Genomic DNA, 18,322 nt, shown 5'->3' with positions numbered 1-18,322 from the left:
TCTCTCTTTTTATTGAGTTTTCTTTCATTTTCAGTCATTTCACTGAATTCTGTCTACAGGTTCAGACAGTGAGCCCTTTGTCGGAGGTGTATCTGCAAACAAACTGTCCAAGAAGCTTGGCAGATGTTGCTCTTACAAAGCTACAATATTTTCAAGCTGTTGTTTCCTCAGAACAAATATCTCTCTGGCAGAATCAGTTTATAGTTTATAGCTTATTGTTGTAAGCTATTTTACAGCCAAGTGAGTGAACTCTGATTCTAGATGTAACATGGCATTTATGTTCTAAGAATAGGATTTCAAAAGGATTCTAAAGATGTTAGAAACTCATCCCTTTGATGTGAGTCAACTAAAACATCAGTCAGTTCCATTTGAAGGGTATAAAAATACATCAGGGGATGTAAGAGAAAGATGTATGAGGGAGGACATGAAATTGTGTTTCAAAGAAAGGATAATGGGGGAGAAGGAGAGAAATAGAGAAATGGGTGTATATTAGAGAGGTGGTTGAGAGAAGGGTTGTAATCCCTCTTCCTTTTTTTTTCCCAATTTATGTGTCTTGAGAGCATCCACCTACTGCTTAGCATCTAGTGAGTACGCACCCATGCATTAACATCTCTTTCTTTGCTGGCAGCCTCACGATAACTAGAGTTCCTAGCCTGAAATTCGTCAACAAAGATCAAACTAGAAAACGGGGGAGAAAAAAGATACTTGAAATACAAGGAGTTCAGGGAAAATGGGAGATCTAGCTGGTCACAGATCTTGAATGCCAGAAATATCAGCTCATGTAACTTGACCTTGTGTATAGCGAAGGACATAGAAATGTGCACTCCTTCCCCTGCAGCTGACCCTCAGAACTTGTGTTTAACTAAAGCATACCTACTAGAAAGCCTTGAAAGGAAGGACCCAAGAAGCATGGACTCCTACAGACAATGCAGTTGTAGAATCATGGAATCACAGATCAAGGCATGCCAGGTTAGAATGGTCCTCAAGGATCATGTGGTCCAACCTTCCTTAAAAGAAGCACAGTCTAGACAAAATGTCCTAGCACCGTGTCCAGCTGAATCTTAGAAGTGTACAGTGTAGAAGAACCTACCACTTCCCTGGAAACATTATCCCAGTAGCTGATTGTTCTCATTGTGAAAAATTTCCCTCTTGTGTGTCCCCAGGAGTAACCTGTACCCATTACCCTTAATCTTTTCCATATGACTTCCTACCAAAAGGATGTCTCTACGTTCTTTGTAGCCAATCCTTAAATACCAGAACAATGATGAAGAGGTCTCCCCCAAGCCTTCTTTCTCAAAGCTAAACGCAGTTTTCTCAGGCTTTCCTCCAATAGGTTTTCAAGTACTTTGATGATCATTGTAGACCTTTGTATATTTGTCTTTGTCAGGTTCTTGTCAGTCTGCTCTTCCAGCGCTATCCAGGTCTTCCTGAACGGTGGTTCATTTTTATGGGCAAATGCCTCATAGATCTAAGATTAGGAAATGGCTAGACCTAAACAGAGCTAAAAACAACACAGAACAAAGAGTGAGAAGGGCATTTTGTTTGCCAAAGTTGCTCTTCTGTGTTCTGAACAGATGGCTGACAACATCCTGAGACCTTAGAAAATTGAATCGATGAGAGAAACGTGTTCAGATTTAATTGTATGTAATTGCACAAGGCACAGAAAGGGTAAAACTAAGCCACAAACCTCAGTGTACTGAATGAATTTATGTAGTAGGAGTACATTAAAATATTCACTCTTGTTCAATTTTATGAAATTTTCATCACAAAACCCTGTTCTGACTGAATAAATTACAACCCACATTAACTTTTTTTTAATAATTAGGCAATTTCAGACATTTGTTCAAAGTCTGATTATTATTCTCATTTCTTAGAAAAACTGGCTTTAGTTTTACAGTATTTGGTAGACTAGAAAATAAAAATATTATTAGGAAAATTCACTTCATTACCTAAAAAGTGACCAGGATAAACCTCTGGTCATTTTTTTGCAGCTCATTTCCTACATCTTTTTGGAAAAAAATCCTGTGCTGAGTCAGTCATTCTGAATAAATACTCACAGGTATGTTAGATATTTTTTCAACCCCCCTATTCAAATGTTTGACAAAATAATACCACTGTCACATCAATCAAAGATGCATTTGAGTAAAAGAGATTATATCACCAAGGATTGTATGCGTAGACAGAGACTGAAAAGTACAACATACTGAGGGAAAAAAAACTAAACAATTGCCAGTCTTCTTATATAAGTTATACTGAACTCCTGAACAAATTGGATGTTGTACTGGCTCTGGCTGAGGTGGAGTTAGTATTCTCCTCAGCAGCCCATATGGCGGTGTATGTTGAATTTGTGCCTAGAATAGATTTGATACCACACCAGTGTTTTGCCTATTCCTAGTAGTGCTTGCAGAATGGCAAAACTTTCTCTCTGTCCCAACCAGGAGACTAAGGGTAACAAAGGCATTGGAAAGGGACACAGCCAGGACAGCTGATCATTGTCCAAAAGGACACCTTGCTCAGCAGAAAAGTTGGCATAGAGGAAAAAGGAGGAGTGGGGGCAGCACAGTGTGCTCAAGCCTGACCTTGAACTCTTCATTCCCCCAGCCTTGAGAATTAGGATTTCAAGAGATGTTGGAGGAGCAATTGCCAGTAAAAACTGAGACAAAAAGAACATTGAGTACCTCAGCCTTCTGCCTGTCAGTTGTCACCAGGCTACCTGTCTCATTTTTTGGGCGTGTGAAATTTCTTTTGTCTTCATTTTCTGACTAATGTGCCTGTGGTCAGACATTCATCCATTTCTGTTAAGACCTGTCATCTTACTTAGAGATGTCCCTGGTTGGAAAGTACTTATTCCATAGACTGAATTGGAAAGTACTTATTCCCGAGACTGAAAATGGAACTAAGAATGAAGAGTCAGAACCAGTAACATAACTTGCATGTGAGACATCCCAATTGCAGCCTCTGCCCATCTGTGAAGCTCTTTTCATTGACATATTTCATGGCTTTTTTCAGTCCATCAGTCTAGAAAATACATTTCCTCACCTTTGGTATGGGAATCATGTTTTTAGGTAGGTTGAGAAAGGATCAGGAAGTCCATAGATGTGGTATTATCTTCTCTAACTTTCAGCATCTCAGCAGATACATGCACTGAAAATGGTCTACAGTGAGAAGATTTTGATGAAAAGCTATTCATTCCCCAACTATAAGATTAAATATAAAAAGTAAAATATAAAAATATAATATAAATTTATACAATTGGTACTCATTTCAAAGGGACCAATTTTCTAAGAAAACTACAAACTTAATTACATATCTTCTGGTCTGTGATACAAATTTTAGTTTAAAGCCATGCATAAAGTTAGATTATGCAGGGACAGAGTGTCTACTTGAAATATCTTTATTTTCACTTTCCCTTTTAAAAGAAGAATACCTTTCCTTTAAAGACTTAGGGATACTTCTATCCACAAGACCAAAGGTTTGCAAACAAAGAAGCATTCTTGTGGCGGTTTTCAAAAATTCTAAATAGATAATAGTCAAAGTACACAGTAGCAATATTGACAATGTCATCAGTTGCCTCAGAATAAGAGAAAAAATCTGCTAATGGGTCCTTATTTTACAGTCCTGTGGACAGACAGCTTTTGGGAAACTATTCAAGCCTGACAGTAAAAAGATCTGAGGCAGTTCTTCAAAGCAAAATTAAAGGAGAATTATACACACAGTCTTGAAAATAGACTTGAACACAACATACAATTTAAGTGCTGGAGAGGTTTTACTCTAATTCCTACTTTGCCTGGGTTTATTGGCAGAACCACTGAAGTTACAAAACATAATAACATTAAAACTAAATATCTTTATTTCTGTAACAGCAAGCTCTGGCTTGTACAGATTTTGTGCCTTGTAAAGTGCAAAAGGACAAACAGACTAAATCCATGGTTTATAAAAGGCAGTTTATTCAACAAATTAAATTATTTTATTCAGCAGAGAACAGAAAGAACAACAGCTTTTCAATTTTTTTTTCTTTTAAAAGTAGCCAATTTTGAAAAAAATCAATTACATAATAAATTTGGGTTGAAAGCACATTTTCTGTAAAAACTTTATTCCTATCCATTCAATTTTCTTTAACATGCTGTCAAGTCAATCTGATATAACCTTGTGAAAATCTATTGGATCATGTACCAAAATATTTCACACTATTTATCAGCATTGTTAGTGATAATGAACATGGAGTGGTGCTTTTACCCCAATTTATTGGCCTTGCTGAATAAGAGTTGTATAATAGTGCATTATTAATTCAACCTAAGCAGAAACCACAGCTGTACTGGAACACTTTGACCCTAATTGGGCACCCAAGATCTTTGAAGGAAATTAAAAGGGAGCTCTGACTTTTTTATTTTGTGTGTAGGAAAACCAAATTAAATTGAACTCTTGGTTGTCTTTACTTCTGTCTGGTATTCTCATGTGTGAATGCTGTAATTGATAATCCTTTCTTTTTTAACCCTTTCATCTGATCTCTTGCCACCAGAATAGAATTTGCAGTCCAAAGATATATAAACTAAATCTCAATAAGAAAGTCATAATTATAGTACTTTAATAAAATAATTTATATATTATTAATCACACTCAACATTCAGTAATAGTTATCAATTATATATTTGCCAAGGTTGACCTGAAGGAATGACTAGTAGGGCTTAATGGAAATTCATAAAATTTCTAAACATGGTTTTAATGATACACTATAAGAAGACCACTGTAGGGCTTACCAAAGATCCATTTCTGTTGGAACCCAGGACATCCCTCTGGCTGCCCTGGAAGACTCAGGACCCTGACAGGGGGCTCAGAGACCTTGGCACAGAGAAAGAGACACCTGTGCTTACAATTTTAGCCCTTGGAAAAAACTACCAACTTTGTATGAAGATGTACAAGCCACAAGAGTTTGAGTAGAATGTTAGTGAATTTATCACAGGGTGGAAAAGTAGAATTTTGGGGTTTTTAGAATGGGGGTACAGAAGAAAAGATGGAGGGATTTGGGCATGCCTTGTCCTTCCTCTTTCTTCTTCTTAGCCTCCATCTGCTGCTGTGATGTTGGCACTTTTGGATTGGTTTAGAGTAGAAACAGACTGTCTAACAGGCGATAGGAATTGGTTTAGAGTAGAAACAGACTGTCTAACAGGCGATAGGAATTGGAAAATTATTGTAAATAAGGTACATGTAGTTTTTAGTATAAAAAACTAACACCACCTCAGGGGCGTGTGGTGTGCCATGAAATGACGTGCTGAACAGACTTCAGCGTGTCGGAGAAAGAATGTTATAGATTACAGAGAATAAACAACCTTGAGAACCAGAGCCCAGGAATTCTGACTCCTTCTTCAAATGTGGGGCTGGGAAAAAGAGACTTTCTAACACCTCGGGGTCATCTCAACACCAGAGACCTTGTCACGTTTCTTTTCAACCATAAAATGCCACATGGATCTTACCCACAGCATTATTAGTCCATTGCAAGAATTAATTGCCCCTCAAAATCAAATCAAAAATTTAGACTTCTCCAGCATTTTTTAAATCAAAATGCTTATTCCTTAAAAAAATAATTTTTAAAAATGTAAACTGGAAGGCTGCAGAGTGCAAAGATTAATGCAATTGTTTGAGGGTCTGCTGATGAAGTCAAGAAGTTTGACTTCTTCTAAAAGTTGAACTCCTACTCAAGTTAGAAGGAACTGAATGTGCCTATAAATTCAGAAAGATGAATAGATGATGAAAAGATGACTTAGCAGTTCACATTTCTATTTGATATGACTCTTTACTCTTTGGGAAGCGTAAATGAACATGTTTACAAAGTAAAACTGCAAACAGATTTTGGACACCTCCTGCTTGCTATTTCAGCTGCTACCGAGGTCTCCTTCTCGTTCGACGTGGGAAACGGGCCGGTGGAAATCGTGGTGAGATCTCCCAACCCGCTCAACGATGACCAATGGCACCGGGTCAATGCTGAGAGGAACGTCAAGCAGGCCAGCCTGCAGGTGGACCAGCTACCCCTGGAGATCCGGAAAGCTCCAACAGAGGGACACACGAGACTGGAATTGTACAGCCAGCTCTATGTTGGTAAGGTGCAGAGGAGGTAGCTGGGATTTGCTCTCACAGTGCTGAACATTCTTTGCCTGGTGTCTTGCCAGCAGCAGCTAGTGAATGTGGAAAGCTGTGCACCTTGAGTGTTTGTAGGACAGCAAAGGGGGAAAAAAAGAAAAAAAAAAAGAAAAAGAAAAAAAAGGACAAATGTGCCCATAATTACAGAAATACAGAGATCAACTAAGAGAAAAATATTGTGCGTTAGGAACTTGTCCTTTTTGTCTCTGTCCACCTGCATCTCCTGGCTGAAAGTGCCTCCAGCAGACTGCAGTGCCAAACTCCTTTTTTGCTGAGAGTCTCTTCCCAGACACACAAACACTTTTTCACCACAGAAGCGAAAATTTCTGCAGAGTTCTTGCCAGGACCGCATGTGCCTGCAGTGCCCATCCTAGCCTCGGCAGCACTTCCAGCCTCTTTAGATTTGATCATTGGCCATACTTTTGCATTCACAGATCTCACTGCAGTCTTCTCCCTTTAATCCCACGGGCTATTTATTCATTTGATGTATGAAAGCACCACACAGTGTTGCACAAATGCATTCCCTGGAACCAAGTTAGTCCAGCTGCTTTCTGGAGCTACTGGTTTCCACTACATTTGGGGCAGGCTATTCCAGCAGCATTTGTATTTCTCCAACTGTGAGCCACAGGCTGCAAAGTGCTGACATGCCAAGTGCCATTAGCTGGAACCAGAACTGCATGAAATGTTGAGCAAAGAAGCACTTTCATACCTCTCTAGATATCTGTCAAAAGAGAAGAAGGAAGAGAAAAAAAAATCTTTTTTCTCCATGTTAGTCAGCATTCAACAACTCAAATGAACTAAAAATTATGTTTAAAGCCTTCATTGCCTTCATTGCAGCCCAGCGTCACTGCAAACTGTGTATAATGTGTCACCAGATGTGCAGGCGTTATTTACAAGCTCAGATTCTCCTTTGCTGCTGTGATCCTAGAAATGGCAGTTTCAAAATAAGCTGAAAGATAAAGTTTGTTTAAAAGAGGAGCACTTAACCTTTAAAAAATACCAAGCCTTTTGCTGTAAACAGGAAGAGATGGAATTTTTTTCCTAGCTTGAGTTCTTTGAGAATTGTGGATAATGATTATTTTATTTGTTAGTTTTGAATTGACTGTAATACCAGCAATGTTTTGAAATTTATAGTACCTTTATTGCCAAAAAAACAAATGTCATCATCTGCACCAGATTTTTTTTCTTTCTGAATTACATCTATTTCATATAAATTGGTGATTGGAGCACACATACCAGAGAAAAGCTTTAAACTTTACCTGGAGTCAGATCTAGAATGGACTTGAGTTGGAGTGCCCAAAATGAATACCTGAATATCAGGGCCCTGGAGGGTAATGCTGAACAAGAATTATTTTGGTGCCTCCTTTTCCATTTTCTGTAGAATAAATATCTATTATTTGGGTGAGCAAGAAGGACTGAGGGGTGATGGCTTTGCGTCCTAAGGGCTAGGACAGTCACTGAGAGGGCAAAGAAGATTTTCCATCACTGCAGTATGTATGAGTGTACGTGACGGTGTTCGCAGGGGTCTTAGGATGAGGGAAGAGACGAGGATCTGACTCCATGTTTCAGAAGGCTTGATTTATTATTGTATTATATATATTATATTAAAATTATACTAAAAGAATAGAAGAAAGGATTTCATCAGAAGGCTAGCTAAGAATAGAAAAAGAAGGAATGATAACAAAAGCTTCTGTCTTGGACAGAGTCCGAGCCAGCTGACTGTGATTGGCCATTAATTAGAAACAACCGCATGAGACCCAGCACAGATCCACCTGTTGCATTCCACAGCAGCAGATAACCATTGTGTACATTTTGTTCCTGAGACCTCTCAACTTCTCAGGAGAAAAAATCCTAAGGAAAGGATTTTTTATAAAATATCATGGCTACAAGTGTACATAGAATGGAATCACTCCAGAACACCTCTGCCATGTGCACTCAGCAGAGACCAAGCCTTGCCTGCTCCTACTCCAAATCATCTAGTTTCTGGTACTTGGTTTGAAGGAGCGCTCTCTGGTTTGTATTTAGTTCTCTTCCCCACTCAGGTAAATATCAGCCTCTGTGCTCTGTGGTGATGAGCATTCAGATCTCCTCAGGGACTCTCTGGCACCTGCAGCACTGCAATAATTAAAGAGAGGAGGGATGAGCAGAAAAGATGCCAGCACTCATTGTTATTTACTCACATTTTTTAGTTTGGGTTTTTTAGATCGTTGTTTCTAATCCAGCCTCAGATAAGGCTTTCCGAGCTGAAATCAAATTTTTTCAGTGAGTGTTTACTTGGGGTGAAAAAGGACAGTTGTTATTAACTGCTATAAAAAACCATCTCAACCCAGATTGTCAAATGTAGTTTTTCAGTGTTCCATCCTCCAGTCTATGCTCTGATAACTAAATAGTATACATGATGTTTCTTGGAAATCAATGTGAATATTTCCTATTGTAACTGAGACTGGAGATTTGACTCCGGTTTTTTTTGCCCAGCTTTGAAAAATGTAACACTCCATAGCATATTATGGCATTATTACTAGCACCCACCATTACTAATCATTAGGAGAGAAAGGCTACACCTTAGCAGCTCAGCCAAGCTGATTTCTTCGACTGTTATCTCTAAAAACATTGAAGTTGAAATGAAAGGAAATCTTCCAGTGTAGGGCTAGAATCCCAAATGTCTAATTAGTATAAAACAAGCATTGATTAAAAACTACATTTATGCTTGCTAATGGTATGATATCAAAGGGCTAGGTTTCACTGAGTTATTGTCATTAGTACAAGGCAATTATAAAGAAGTTGCCACAGGCTTAGCAGGATATTTCATGTGAAGCAACAGGAATAAAACCCATTCAGTGTTGTCTCACAGTCCAACGTTCCCTCTCAGGTGCTGCAGGAGGCCAGCGAGGCTTCCTGGGCTGCATTCGTTCCCTGAGGATGAACGGGGTGACGCTGGACCTGGAGGAGAGAGCCAAGGTCACACCTGGGGTGAAGCCTGGCTGCTCTGGCCACTGCACCAGCTACGGCATGTACTGTGCCAACGGGGGCAAATGCGTGGAGAAATACAATGGCTACTCCTGTGACTGCTCCAGAACTGCCTACGATGGGCCATTCTGCATAAAAGGTAAATACTGGGCCATTCTGCATGAAAGGTAAATGTTGAGCCATTCTACATAAGGGGTAAATGTTGAGCCATTCTGCATAAAAGATAAATGCCTCGGTGCAGGAGGCAGAGTGGGGGGGGGAACTATTTGCCTGAGGGGGAAGAAAACACGATGGAATCGATGCTTTAGCTTCATTAAATAAACAAGTAAATCCTGTTTAATACTTCTTGCTAACAATTCAAACTATACATCCATGTTTAAAACCACACCTCTTATGAGGACTATGTGTTACTATGTGTTAAATCAAATAGCACAACAAAATGCATCAGGAATGCCTAGTAGCAGGTCTGGCAGAGAGTATTCCTTAGTCTTGAGCTGTAGAACCATAAATTCCAACAAGCACAATGTCATGGTAACTTCTTTAGAAGAAAAACATGGATTTAAACAAAAGCTACCTAGTCATTCAGACATGTAGGTATGACATTTGGGTTGAACATCTCATATATTGGGAGGCCAGCACTTGGTTTAAAAATTTTATCCATCCATAAGTAGATCAAGTCTTTTAGCACCTCAGACTGGGTTAGGGATTGAACCTGCTGGGATAAGGGGACACAGAGCTCCCACATTTATGTCAGTCCTTTGGAAATGCTTAAAATATGTTCTGGAATTTCAAAAGCAATGATTATAAGAGAACAATATACTGTGGATGCACAGGTCTGCATGAGAAAGTCAAGGAGCAAGGGAAAGCGGGATCCAACAACAAAAATTGAGAAGTACTAATTTCTTTTTTCTTGTTTGACTGTCTAATCCAATGCTTTTCCTAATAATTTTCAAAGCTTTCTCCAAGTTTCAGATAAAAATGTGAAGGCTCTTCTCATCGGTATCTCTGATGTTAAAGAAACCTCTAGCCTCATAATGTGCTCCTCTGCTTTTACATTCCTCTCTGAACCAGGAATCCTGCAGGCAGTCTCGGTCACCAGACACCAGAGTCCCCTCATGAAGCTAATTTGGCAGTAGGGGACAGCACCTGGCCTTTGATGTTCTGGTTTTCAACTCTTTCTCGGGATTTTTTCCAATTCAAAATCTGAGAATTGTATTGCAAATATCCTTACCCTGCTCTCTTTTAGCCACACTTATAGGAAGCAGAAAGTTTATAGCAGAAACAGGGAGTCTTTATACCTGGCGCTGTGTTGTGGACTGCATTTCCTCCTCACACACTTCAGCCACTTTCATTTATATCCATGTATGTTAATTTTCATTTCATTCTGTCACGGCAAAGCTTTGTCCATCGCTGATGTTGCTCACACACTGGAACATCCTCTTCTAAAAAGCCAAGGGATTGTTTTCATATCACCAAATATTCACATCACTAGATATGGATGAATCTCTGGCATGATTATTTTTTGAATTCAAATAAATATGATGTATTTCTAATGCAGCAGAAGGGAAGCAGCTGCTTCTCTAGGTAATGGCTTCCACTGTGCTTGCATGCAGGAATTTCATCAGCTTTCACCATGCTGTGCTGCTTCAAAAGCAAATTATTAAACATGTCCATTCAGTTCAGGACTGTTCATACAGCAGCTCCTGAGAATGTGAATACAGTAATTTCAGTTAATTTAGCAAATGATTTGTCATGGATAATGGTAATGCATATTTAGTATTTCTGTTCACTAATGCAGTTATATGGTAGGGGAAACCTGTTCAGGCTGGAATTAGGTCAGTCTCTCACAGATCATGTGTTGACACCAAAAAAAAAAAAAAAAAAAAAAAAAGAGAAAAAAAAGATAATTAAAGATAATTACTGCCATGCCATATTCACTGAATTCACTTCATAGCTTTTTCTATACTGCCAGAACTCATCACATTGACTTTTATTTGTGAGGGATTTGTTCCTCTTATGGATAGGTAAGCCCCAACCTTCCACTAAAACTAGCTCTAAGCTAAAAAGTGTTTAATTTTTCCTGGATATGGAGCTAGCAGAATAAAAACATACCATTAATATAATAATAATTGGGAATAATTGAGCACCTAGCACAGGCAAACCCTGGTTTTGGCTGGCCTGTAAGCACTTCCATAGCAATGGCAGTAATATTATATATGTTATACTCTTCTCCTTGTCAGTGTCCCAGTGCAGCCAAGGGCCCAGAGCTCAGACAGGGATAATTTGGGCGTGCAGTGAAGCTTGCTGTGAGCTGGTGCTCGTGCAGAAGTATTCTTGTTAGAGCACGAATGTCTGTGCCATGGGGTGTTGTGCCATTTAAACATGACATCAGATCTCTGCTTTCAATATCAAATCTGTTCCAGGCTAAAAAGGGCTCTCTAAATCCTTTAGATCTTATGTACAAGGTTTAAATTGCCAATTTCCTATCTGTTAGTGCTGAAGACTGCTGTACTCATCTAGAATATCCCCAAGTGTGATTTAGTGTGGGTGAGTTCATGAGGATTCCCTACAGAAAGAACAATGGGATACTGGGGAAAAAGCTAGAGGATAAATTACACAAAACAGACTGGGGCATCCAATGATTGAAATAATTGTAAAATCTCTGTAACAAACAATGCTGATAATGGGGTCTTTGGAAGAATTCATTTACAGCCCATTACATTTACATTGTCAATTTAACTTGCATTATGCCTTTTTAATCAAGTAAAGCACTGGAACAACTTATGTGTGTTGTCAAGCTTCCTAGACTTGGGAAAGAAGGGAGTCCTACATTTTCTTTCTAATAGCAGCTCCTGGAATCTTGTACTGTGTCCTCTTGGCCTATGAGACGAGATTGAATGTATTTTCTAGAAACAAAGGTCAAATATACATAACAACTGCAATATAAGTAATGACAAAACAGCTAAGTATGTTCTAGTTTAAAAAAAATATTTTCAAAATTTATAAAAAATTTAAAAAGTTTTGGAAATTTGATTTTTTTTTCTGTAAAATAAAATTATGTCTAAATTATATTTTAATTTATTTTGATGAAGAGATTGTAATTCTTATATTTCAATCTGTTTTTTCATTAACACTTTGACACTTTCCCCTCTGTAAAAGCACTGAAACATCTATGAACATGCTTTCAAATACTGTATGATCTGTTTTCAATTATTTTTTTCTTTATAATGACAGAGTTGAATGGTGCTCTGTCACTTTTATAACCTGCACCACATATGCTGTTTGTTGCTGTAATGCTGGGTAAGTCTAATATGAGGCAAGCAAGAATATTTTTCTTTGTCACATTCACTAGGAATTCCCATTGGCTGCCAGAAAATAACATGGTTAGTGCTTTGCAGAACAGACTAGGATTCATTATTTCCCTCCTCTCAGTAAATATTCCAGGCCAAATAGGTCTGTTGGTTTGGTAATCAGTAGTGCCTGACATCCCATTCAAACCAATATGAGATATTACCAAAAAAATATGCCACTCAGCTGGAGTGAAAAGTGGCACAATGTAACCCTTACAGACTTCTCTGCCCATTGATTTTCTCTTGCCACAGGAAACTTTCCTTATCCAAAGGCTTCATTTTGATATTGAAATCACTTGGCTGCAGTGAACTTCTTGGGGTTGGTTACATACTGAAAGTGCTAGCAGAGGAGATGGAAAAATTGATGGAAAAAAAACCATTGCTATAAGGAAATCACCATCCAGGGGTTCATGGGTAATAAACACACCTCACAACAAAAGCAGGCCTCGCATGTTGTGGATTCTTTCACTGATGAAATCTGTCCTGAGAGCCTCTGACTGATGACTGACAAGAAATTGCATTGTCTCCAGCCTTATTAGCAGCACACCACAATGTGAATGATGTTGTAGTGGTCTGGAAATTACACTATTTTTTTTAGAAGGACAAAAAGAAGTATGAAAATGCAGTCTGACATCTATTTTAACTGTATTTTTGTTTTGTATTTGAGGCATATGCAATTGGTTTTACTTCTTTCATTGCTCAGAGAAATTGCTCTGAGGAATAGCTGAAGTGTTTCTGCCATCCTGCAGATTGCTTTCTGACCTTTCCCTGTCCTTTGTTTAAGCATAAATTCTCTTTTTTTTCTCTCCCACAGCTGTCTTATCATCATAAAAGCATTTCTGAGAAAACAATTAATTTTTGTTCCTCTAAAATCGAAATCCTCCCTTTAAACAAAAAATAAAAATAAAAATAAAAAGCAAAGGTCAAATGCAGGGCATGTGGCAGCATTCTGATGTGGGACATACCCCAGGGAGAAAGCATTCCTCCTTTGGTATTGAAATGCAGTGGAACAACAGTAGGAGAAGAAATTACACCCACCAGGAGTGAGGCCAAAAAGGAAATTTTTTTTTAAAAAAATTAAATAGCTGGTGCTATGACTCATGTGCCTTCAGGTATGCTGGAAGGGTAAATTCAAAGCTTTTCAGTTTCTCTGCAGTTACTCAATTTGCATTAACAAACAGCAAGGAGATGCTACACTCTTTTTTCTTTCCTCCTTTGGAGTAAAGCTCAGATTCTCAGTGTGAATTCTTGCAATCCTTAAGACAATGCCTGAAATGAGCTCCTTCATGTTTGTTTTTATATTGGTATGAACCCTGAAAGCACTTACAAGTAGTATTGTCACAGTCAGATTTCCTTCTTTTCCTGGTCCCTTCTATGTCTCAAAGAGGAAAAAAACAGCTTTTCACTAGGCTGAGTGGATGCAAGGCACATCAGGAGGCAGCAGCTCTGAGCCCATCCACCGACTCTCAGACTGACACCCGACCAACTCCAAATTCTGCCCTGGTTAGACTCATTCAATTCCCTTTATTTGGCAAAAACATTGCATTGTTTTGCTGAAAGAAATGGTGAGGTAGTTGTTAGAGTGTTTTAAGGTAACTAAGTTCTTCATTTTCGTAGTTCAGAATTACAGAATCCAGAAAATTAAGGCAACATTCTCTCCCAGACCCCAAAAAATTCTGCTGTTTTCAACATGATTGTGATCTGTTAGCAGAAAGTTACATGAGAAGTTTTCCTCAGGTTGTTAATGCTAAGTTCCCACTCTGGTAAGCCTGAATGCTGCAGTCAGGGTTTTTACCTGTAGGACTCAGGTTTTAGCCTCTTTTGGTAAATATATATACTCACAAAAAATAGATATAGTTTCTAAAACTATTCCATTCTTCAGTCCTGTCAATATTGCCTTATTAAACATTCACAGTTATGCTCTAGTGCTCTGAAAGTTGCACTTCAGTGCAACAAGTCCTTCATTGGAAAAAAACCCAATGTTTTTATTTTAAAGAAAAACAAACCTTCCCAATAGTACTTACATATCTTTAAGAGATATCAACCTGGTTATAAACTGATTATCAACCTGAATATATTATTGCTAGCTCACTTATCATCCATAATAAACTACTTATAATAAGCACAAATTCCTTATTATATACACAGAAAACAAATAAATCAGGGGGATAAGTTAAAAAGAAAAATAATTAGTCCTGGCTCAGAAAATGGGATGAACTTTCTTGGTCAGACAACTAAACTAGGCCTGCTTTAGTGTCATTGCTCACTGAATGCAGATGTTTTGTGAAAGTTAAGTAGAGCAGCCTCAGCAGCATTGCTGGCTGCTGCACGCCTGTGCAAAGGCAGCTGACAGGCTTGAGTTCTCACACCAGACACCCATGTGCAATATTTATACATCTGCATGCTGTTTAAATAGTTTTGGCACCTCACAAGATGATAGGGCATTTATGCTTACAATAGCTCTGTGATGTGAGAAGAGGTTTTTGTTATGGTAATGCAGAAAGCAAAGGAGGGCAGGAAGGATCTGCTCAGATTTAAAGTGGATACCTGCAGTACAGGAAGGAATTGAAGCCAGGTCTCACCTATCGAGGTTGTTGCTCTGAACACTGTGAAATCAGGAAATGACAGTCTCTAATATTTCTCAAATGGGTCTTGCAAGGATGGAAGTTTATCTCTGAGGTTCCTAAAGAGCACCTCCACAGACTCCCTGGCAGGAAATCATGGAAATCAGGAAATCCGGTCAGTTGTACACTTGACATCACATTTTCTTCATCCATCCAATTTTATTTGATGGTGGCATGGAAAAAAGTTGGTGCTTAGGTTTTTTTCTTTTCGACCACTATGGATATTTCCCCTAGAAATGGAGCTGGCTTGTCATTTATATTTGCCAGAAAATACATGGCACCTGTTGCCATTCCCTTACTCTGAGTCTGTTGTCCCAAACATCAGATCAACTTTCTATCCTACTTTCAAATCAGTATAGAATGAACTACAACTTTCCTGACATTTTTAGGCTCTCTGTGGCATGCACACTTCTGTTCAGGTATAGAAAGGTGGCATAAAGCCCTGTTTTGCAGGGCTAGTACAAAAGTAGATTCAGAGCTCAGCCTTGTTTAAGCATATTAAACTGCTTCTTGGCAGAATCTACCTGTTGGCATCGACCAGGGAGGCTTGAAAGTGTCATGAATCGGGTGGCTAAACCCCATCTCCTGTGGCACTCATCCTGTTCTACTGAAAGTAGTGGGAATCTTTGCATGGATTTATGATCACTCACCATAGCTTCACTGGTGCACATTATTTTGTATATCCCCTGATTCTGATAGTTCGAGAAAGCTTTTTTTGATACTGAATACTGATACACTCATATAGAAGAAGCAAGTCCTCACTAGGTTTGTATTCTATTAAGGCCCACAAGCAATTGCTGTACTTTGGTGGAAAGTTCCAACATGCATCACAGATTATTAGAGTAAGAGCAGCCAGAAAATGAGGGATGTAGAGCAATTTAAATCCCCACTTCCTGATATCACGCACTAACTGTGCCTGAAGGTAGAATAAAATGTTGAGTAAGCTAACCAGATGAATGGTAAGCATTATCACCTTCAGGGCCCTCAAATTCTCTCCCAGATCAACAGCTGTGAGAGTCTGACCCTTTACTGATGCCCTATGGCCAGAAGGTATCTCAGCAAACAAGTCTTAGTTTTTGAGACCACAGTCTGGAAGTAGCAGAAATTTTAAGTGCTCCCAAGCACAATTTTTACCATAAGATGAACAAGCAAGCTCTGGTTAATCTATATTCAATATTCATAACTACAGTAAAATTAAAAAAAAAAAAAAAGAAAGAAAGGAAATTATGCAAAAACAGAGTTTATTCAACCTTCTACCGTATCTGAAGAATCTTTGTAAATGCACCAAGTGTTAAAACGTTGCCAGTGACTGTCCTTGCTTAGGATTTTGAAAAAGCTGCTTTTCACACCCAGAACTCCATGCAGGGAAGACATAGCATTGAGCACTGGCAAGCAGCATCACAGAGTAATAATTTTAACTTACTGAATCTGAGCAGGGCCAAAGAGGCATTTAGGAACCTCAGATGGGACATGCTTACAGCTGTAAGGAGTCAGCTTTGTGAAACAAAGAGGAGAGAGTCTCTTCCTTCTCCATTTCTCACGTCCTTGCCAGGGTTTGTAATTGCCAGGATTTTGTCTCCACCTTTTGTAAGGCAGGTATGCCTGCTATGCCCATTAAGTGAATAACCAGCACTACTCCCTCCTTGGTCTCCAGGTGAAAGGTGACAGAAATCTGATCCAGTGTACTTGGAAAACTGTGAGAAATTGAGTCATCAGCTTGAGTCAGTGAAAGCTGTCCTACTAAAGGAGGGAGATTCCACTTCGTACAATACCACCCTTGAAAAGGTCCTGCGTTTAAATTGGGGAGGTTGGAATTTTGGTTTGGGTTTTTTTGGTAGCCCCACAGATCTGCAGTTTGTTTTTTTATTAGGAGTAATATCTAGTACTTGATTCATGACAATTCCTACTAACATTTCCATCCCAACTGTCAGCATAGAGCAAACCCAATTGCTATAAAGACTGCTGAGCTCTGTATCTTAAATATATGCACCTGGATAGAAAATCTTGCTGAAGTTGTGTTAAGCCACACCTGTGCCATGCTGACAGGCTTTTTCAGAGGTGAGAAAAAGGTTATGGAGAAAGACAAGTTCTCTACATGTCCGTATGGCTCACAGGATCATTGTCACTACCTAAGAACAGAAGAACCAATACTGGTATTTCACAATGTAAAAAGCAGTAGAGGAGAATAAGATTTCTACTTACATTTTCTTAGGTCTACATCACCAGCCCAGAAAAGTAACGAGACTTTGCAAGTTTTGTAGGAGAAATAGGGACTTTTGTTGTTGTTTGGCTTTTTCCTCCAGTCTTTCAATACTCCCGATCCCAGACAGAATAAGAGGGTACAAAAATAAAAGTTGCTGAGTGGGGAGAGCGAGACTGTAGTGATGACCAAAGAATCATGACCTTCAAAATAACTTTTTCAGTTCTGGGTACATGTACATTTTCTGTGGAAATTTTGGATCACCTTTCCAAATTGAAGCTGGGCAATTTTGTAACATATGTGCCATTCACACTGGGGACACTCACCTTGCTTGATAAAATTGTTTCTAACAATCCACAGCTTCTGTTCTGGGTTCCTCTACAAAGCCAGCCCAAAGTGTTTATATTTGAGAAGTCTGTCAAAAGAGAGTGACTGCACTGTATGTTGGTGCAAAAATAGGTATTATTTTCTGAAGAAAATAGATCTGTTAGCACCACATTCATTTCCCTAAGGTCTCTGTCTTGAAAGGGCGGTTTGCAGAGCAATCTTTACTATGCCTTATGCCTGATGTCCCAAGAGTCATCTGTTCAGATAGCATTTCAAATATTACAGAAGAAAAACAAGTTGTACATGGAAACTTCCCCCACATTTCAGTAGCAGGATTTGGGCTGCATTTTACCCTCTTTATTCAGTGAGCTTGAATGGTTTTCTGGGTGAAGGACTTCCATATTCCTGACACAACTTTAGGAAGATGCTACACTTGTGACCTCAAGTGTAAACGTCAAGGTCACCACTTGTGACCTAAAAAGTAGGTAGCCTTTTCATTGGTCAGCCCTTAGCATTTCCAAATCATCATATACCTGCATTCAAGATAGGGAAAATTATGTTTTAGATATTATTGGTATGTCCTAATAGTTTAAGCAACCTGCTCCTGTAAGTTGCTGAGCATTTTGCAGTCCTGCTGCAAGGATTTCAGCTTCTTTCAGTAAAGTGCATAATCATGTGCATCAACCTCTTTGATGAGCTGGAACTTGAGAGAATTCAAT

The 18,322-nt window shown here is 38.9% G+C and overlaps 1 protein-coding gene across 3 annotated transcripts in view; it reads left to right on the top strand.

The window, feature by feature from the left end:
- The window catches only part of CNTNAP2 (contactin associated protein like 2), a 1,021,862-nt gene that overhangs the window by 920,326 nt on the left and 83,214 nt on the right, over positions 1–18,322 (top strand). For all 3 annotated transcript variants that reach the window (XM_030970934.1, XM_030970935.1, XM_030970936.1), the window contains 2 exons: positions 5,875–6,093; positions 9,005–9,241. In XM_030970934.1, the coding sequence (XP_030826794.1) occupies positions 5,875–6,093; positions 9,005–9,241 (456 nt within the window). The remainder of the gene's footprint in view (positions 1–5,874; positions 6,094–9,004; positions 9,242–18,322) is intronic.

This window comes from Camarhynchus parvulus, chromosome 2 (assembly GCF_901933205.1).
Source record: "Camarhynchus parvulus chromosome 2, STF_HiC, whole genome shotgun sequence".
Taxonomy (NCBI): domain Eukaryota; kingdom Metazoa; phylum Chordata; class Aves; order Passeriformes; family Thraupidae; genus Camarhynchus; species Camarhynchus parvulus.
The sequence above is the reverse complement of the archived record's forward strand: the minus strand, read 5'-3'. Positions and strand labels throughout refer to the sequence as shown.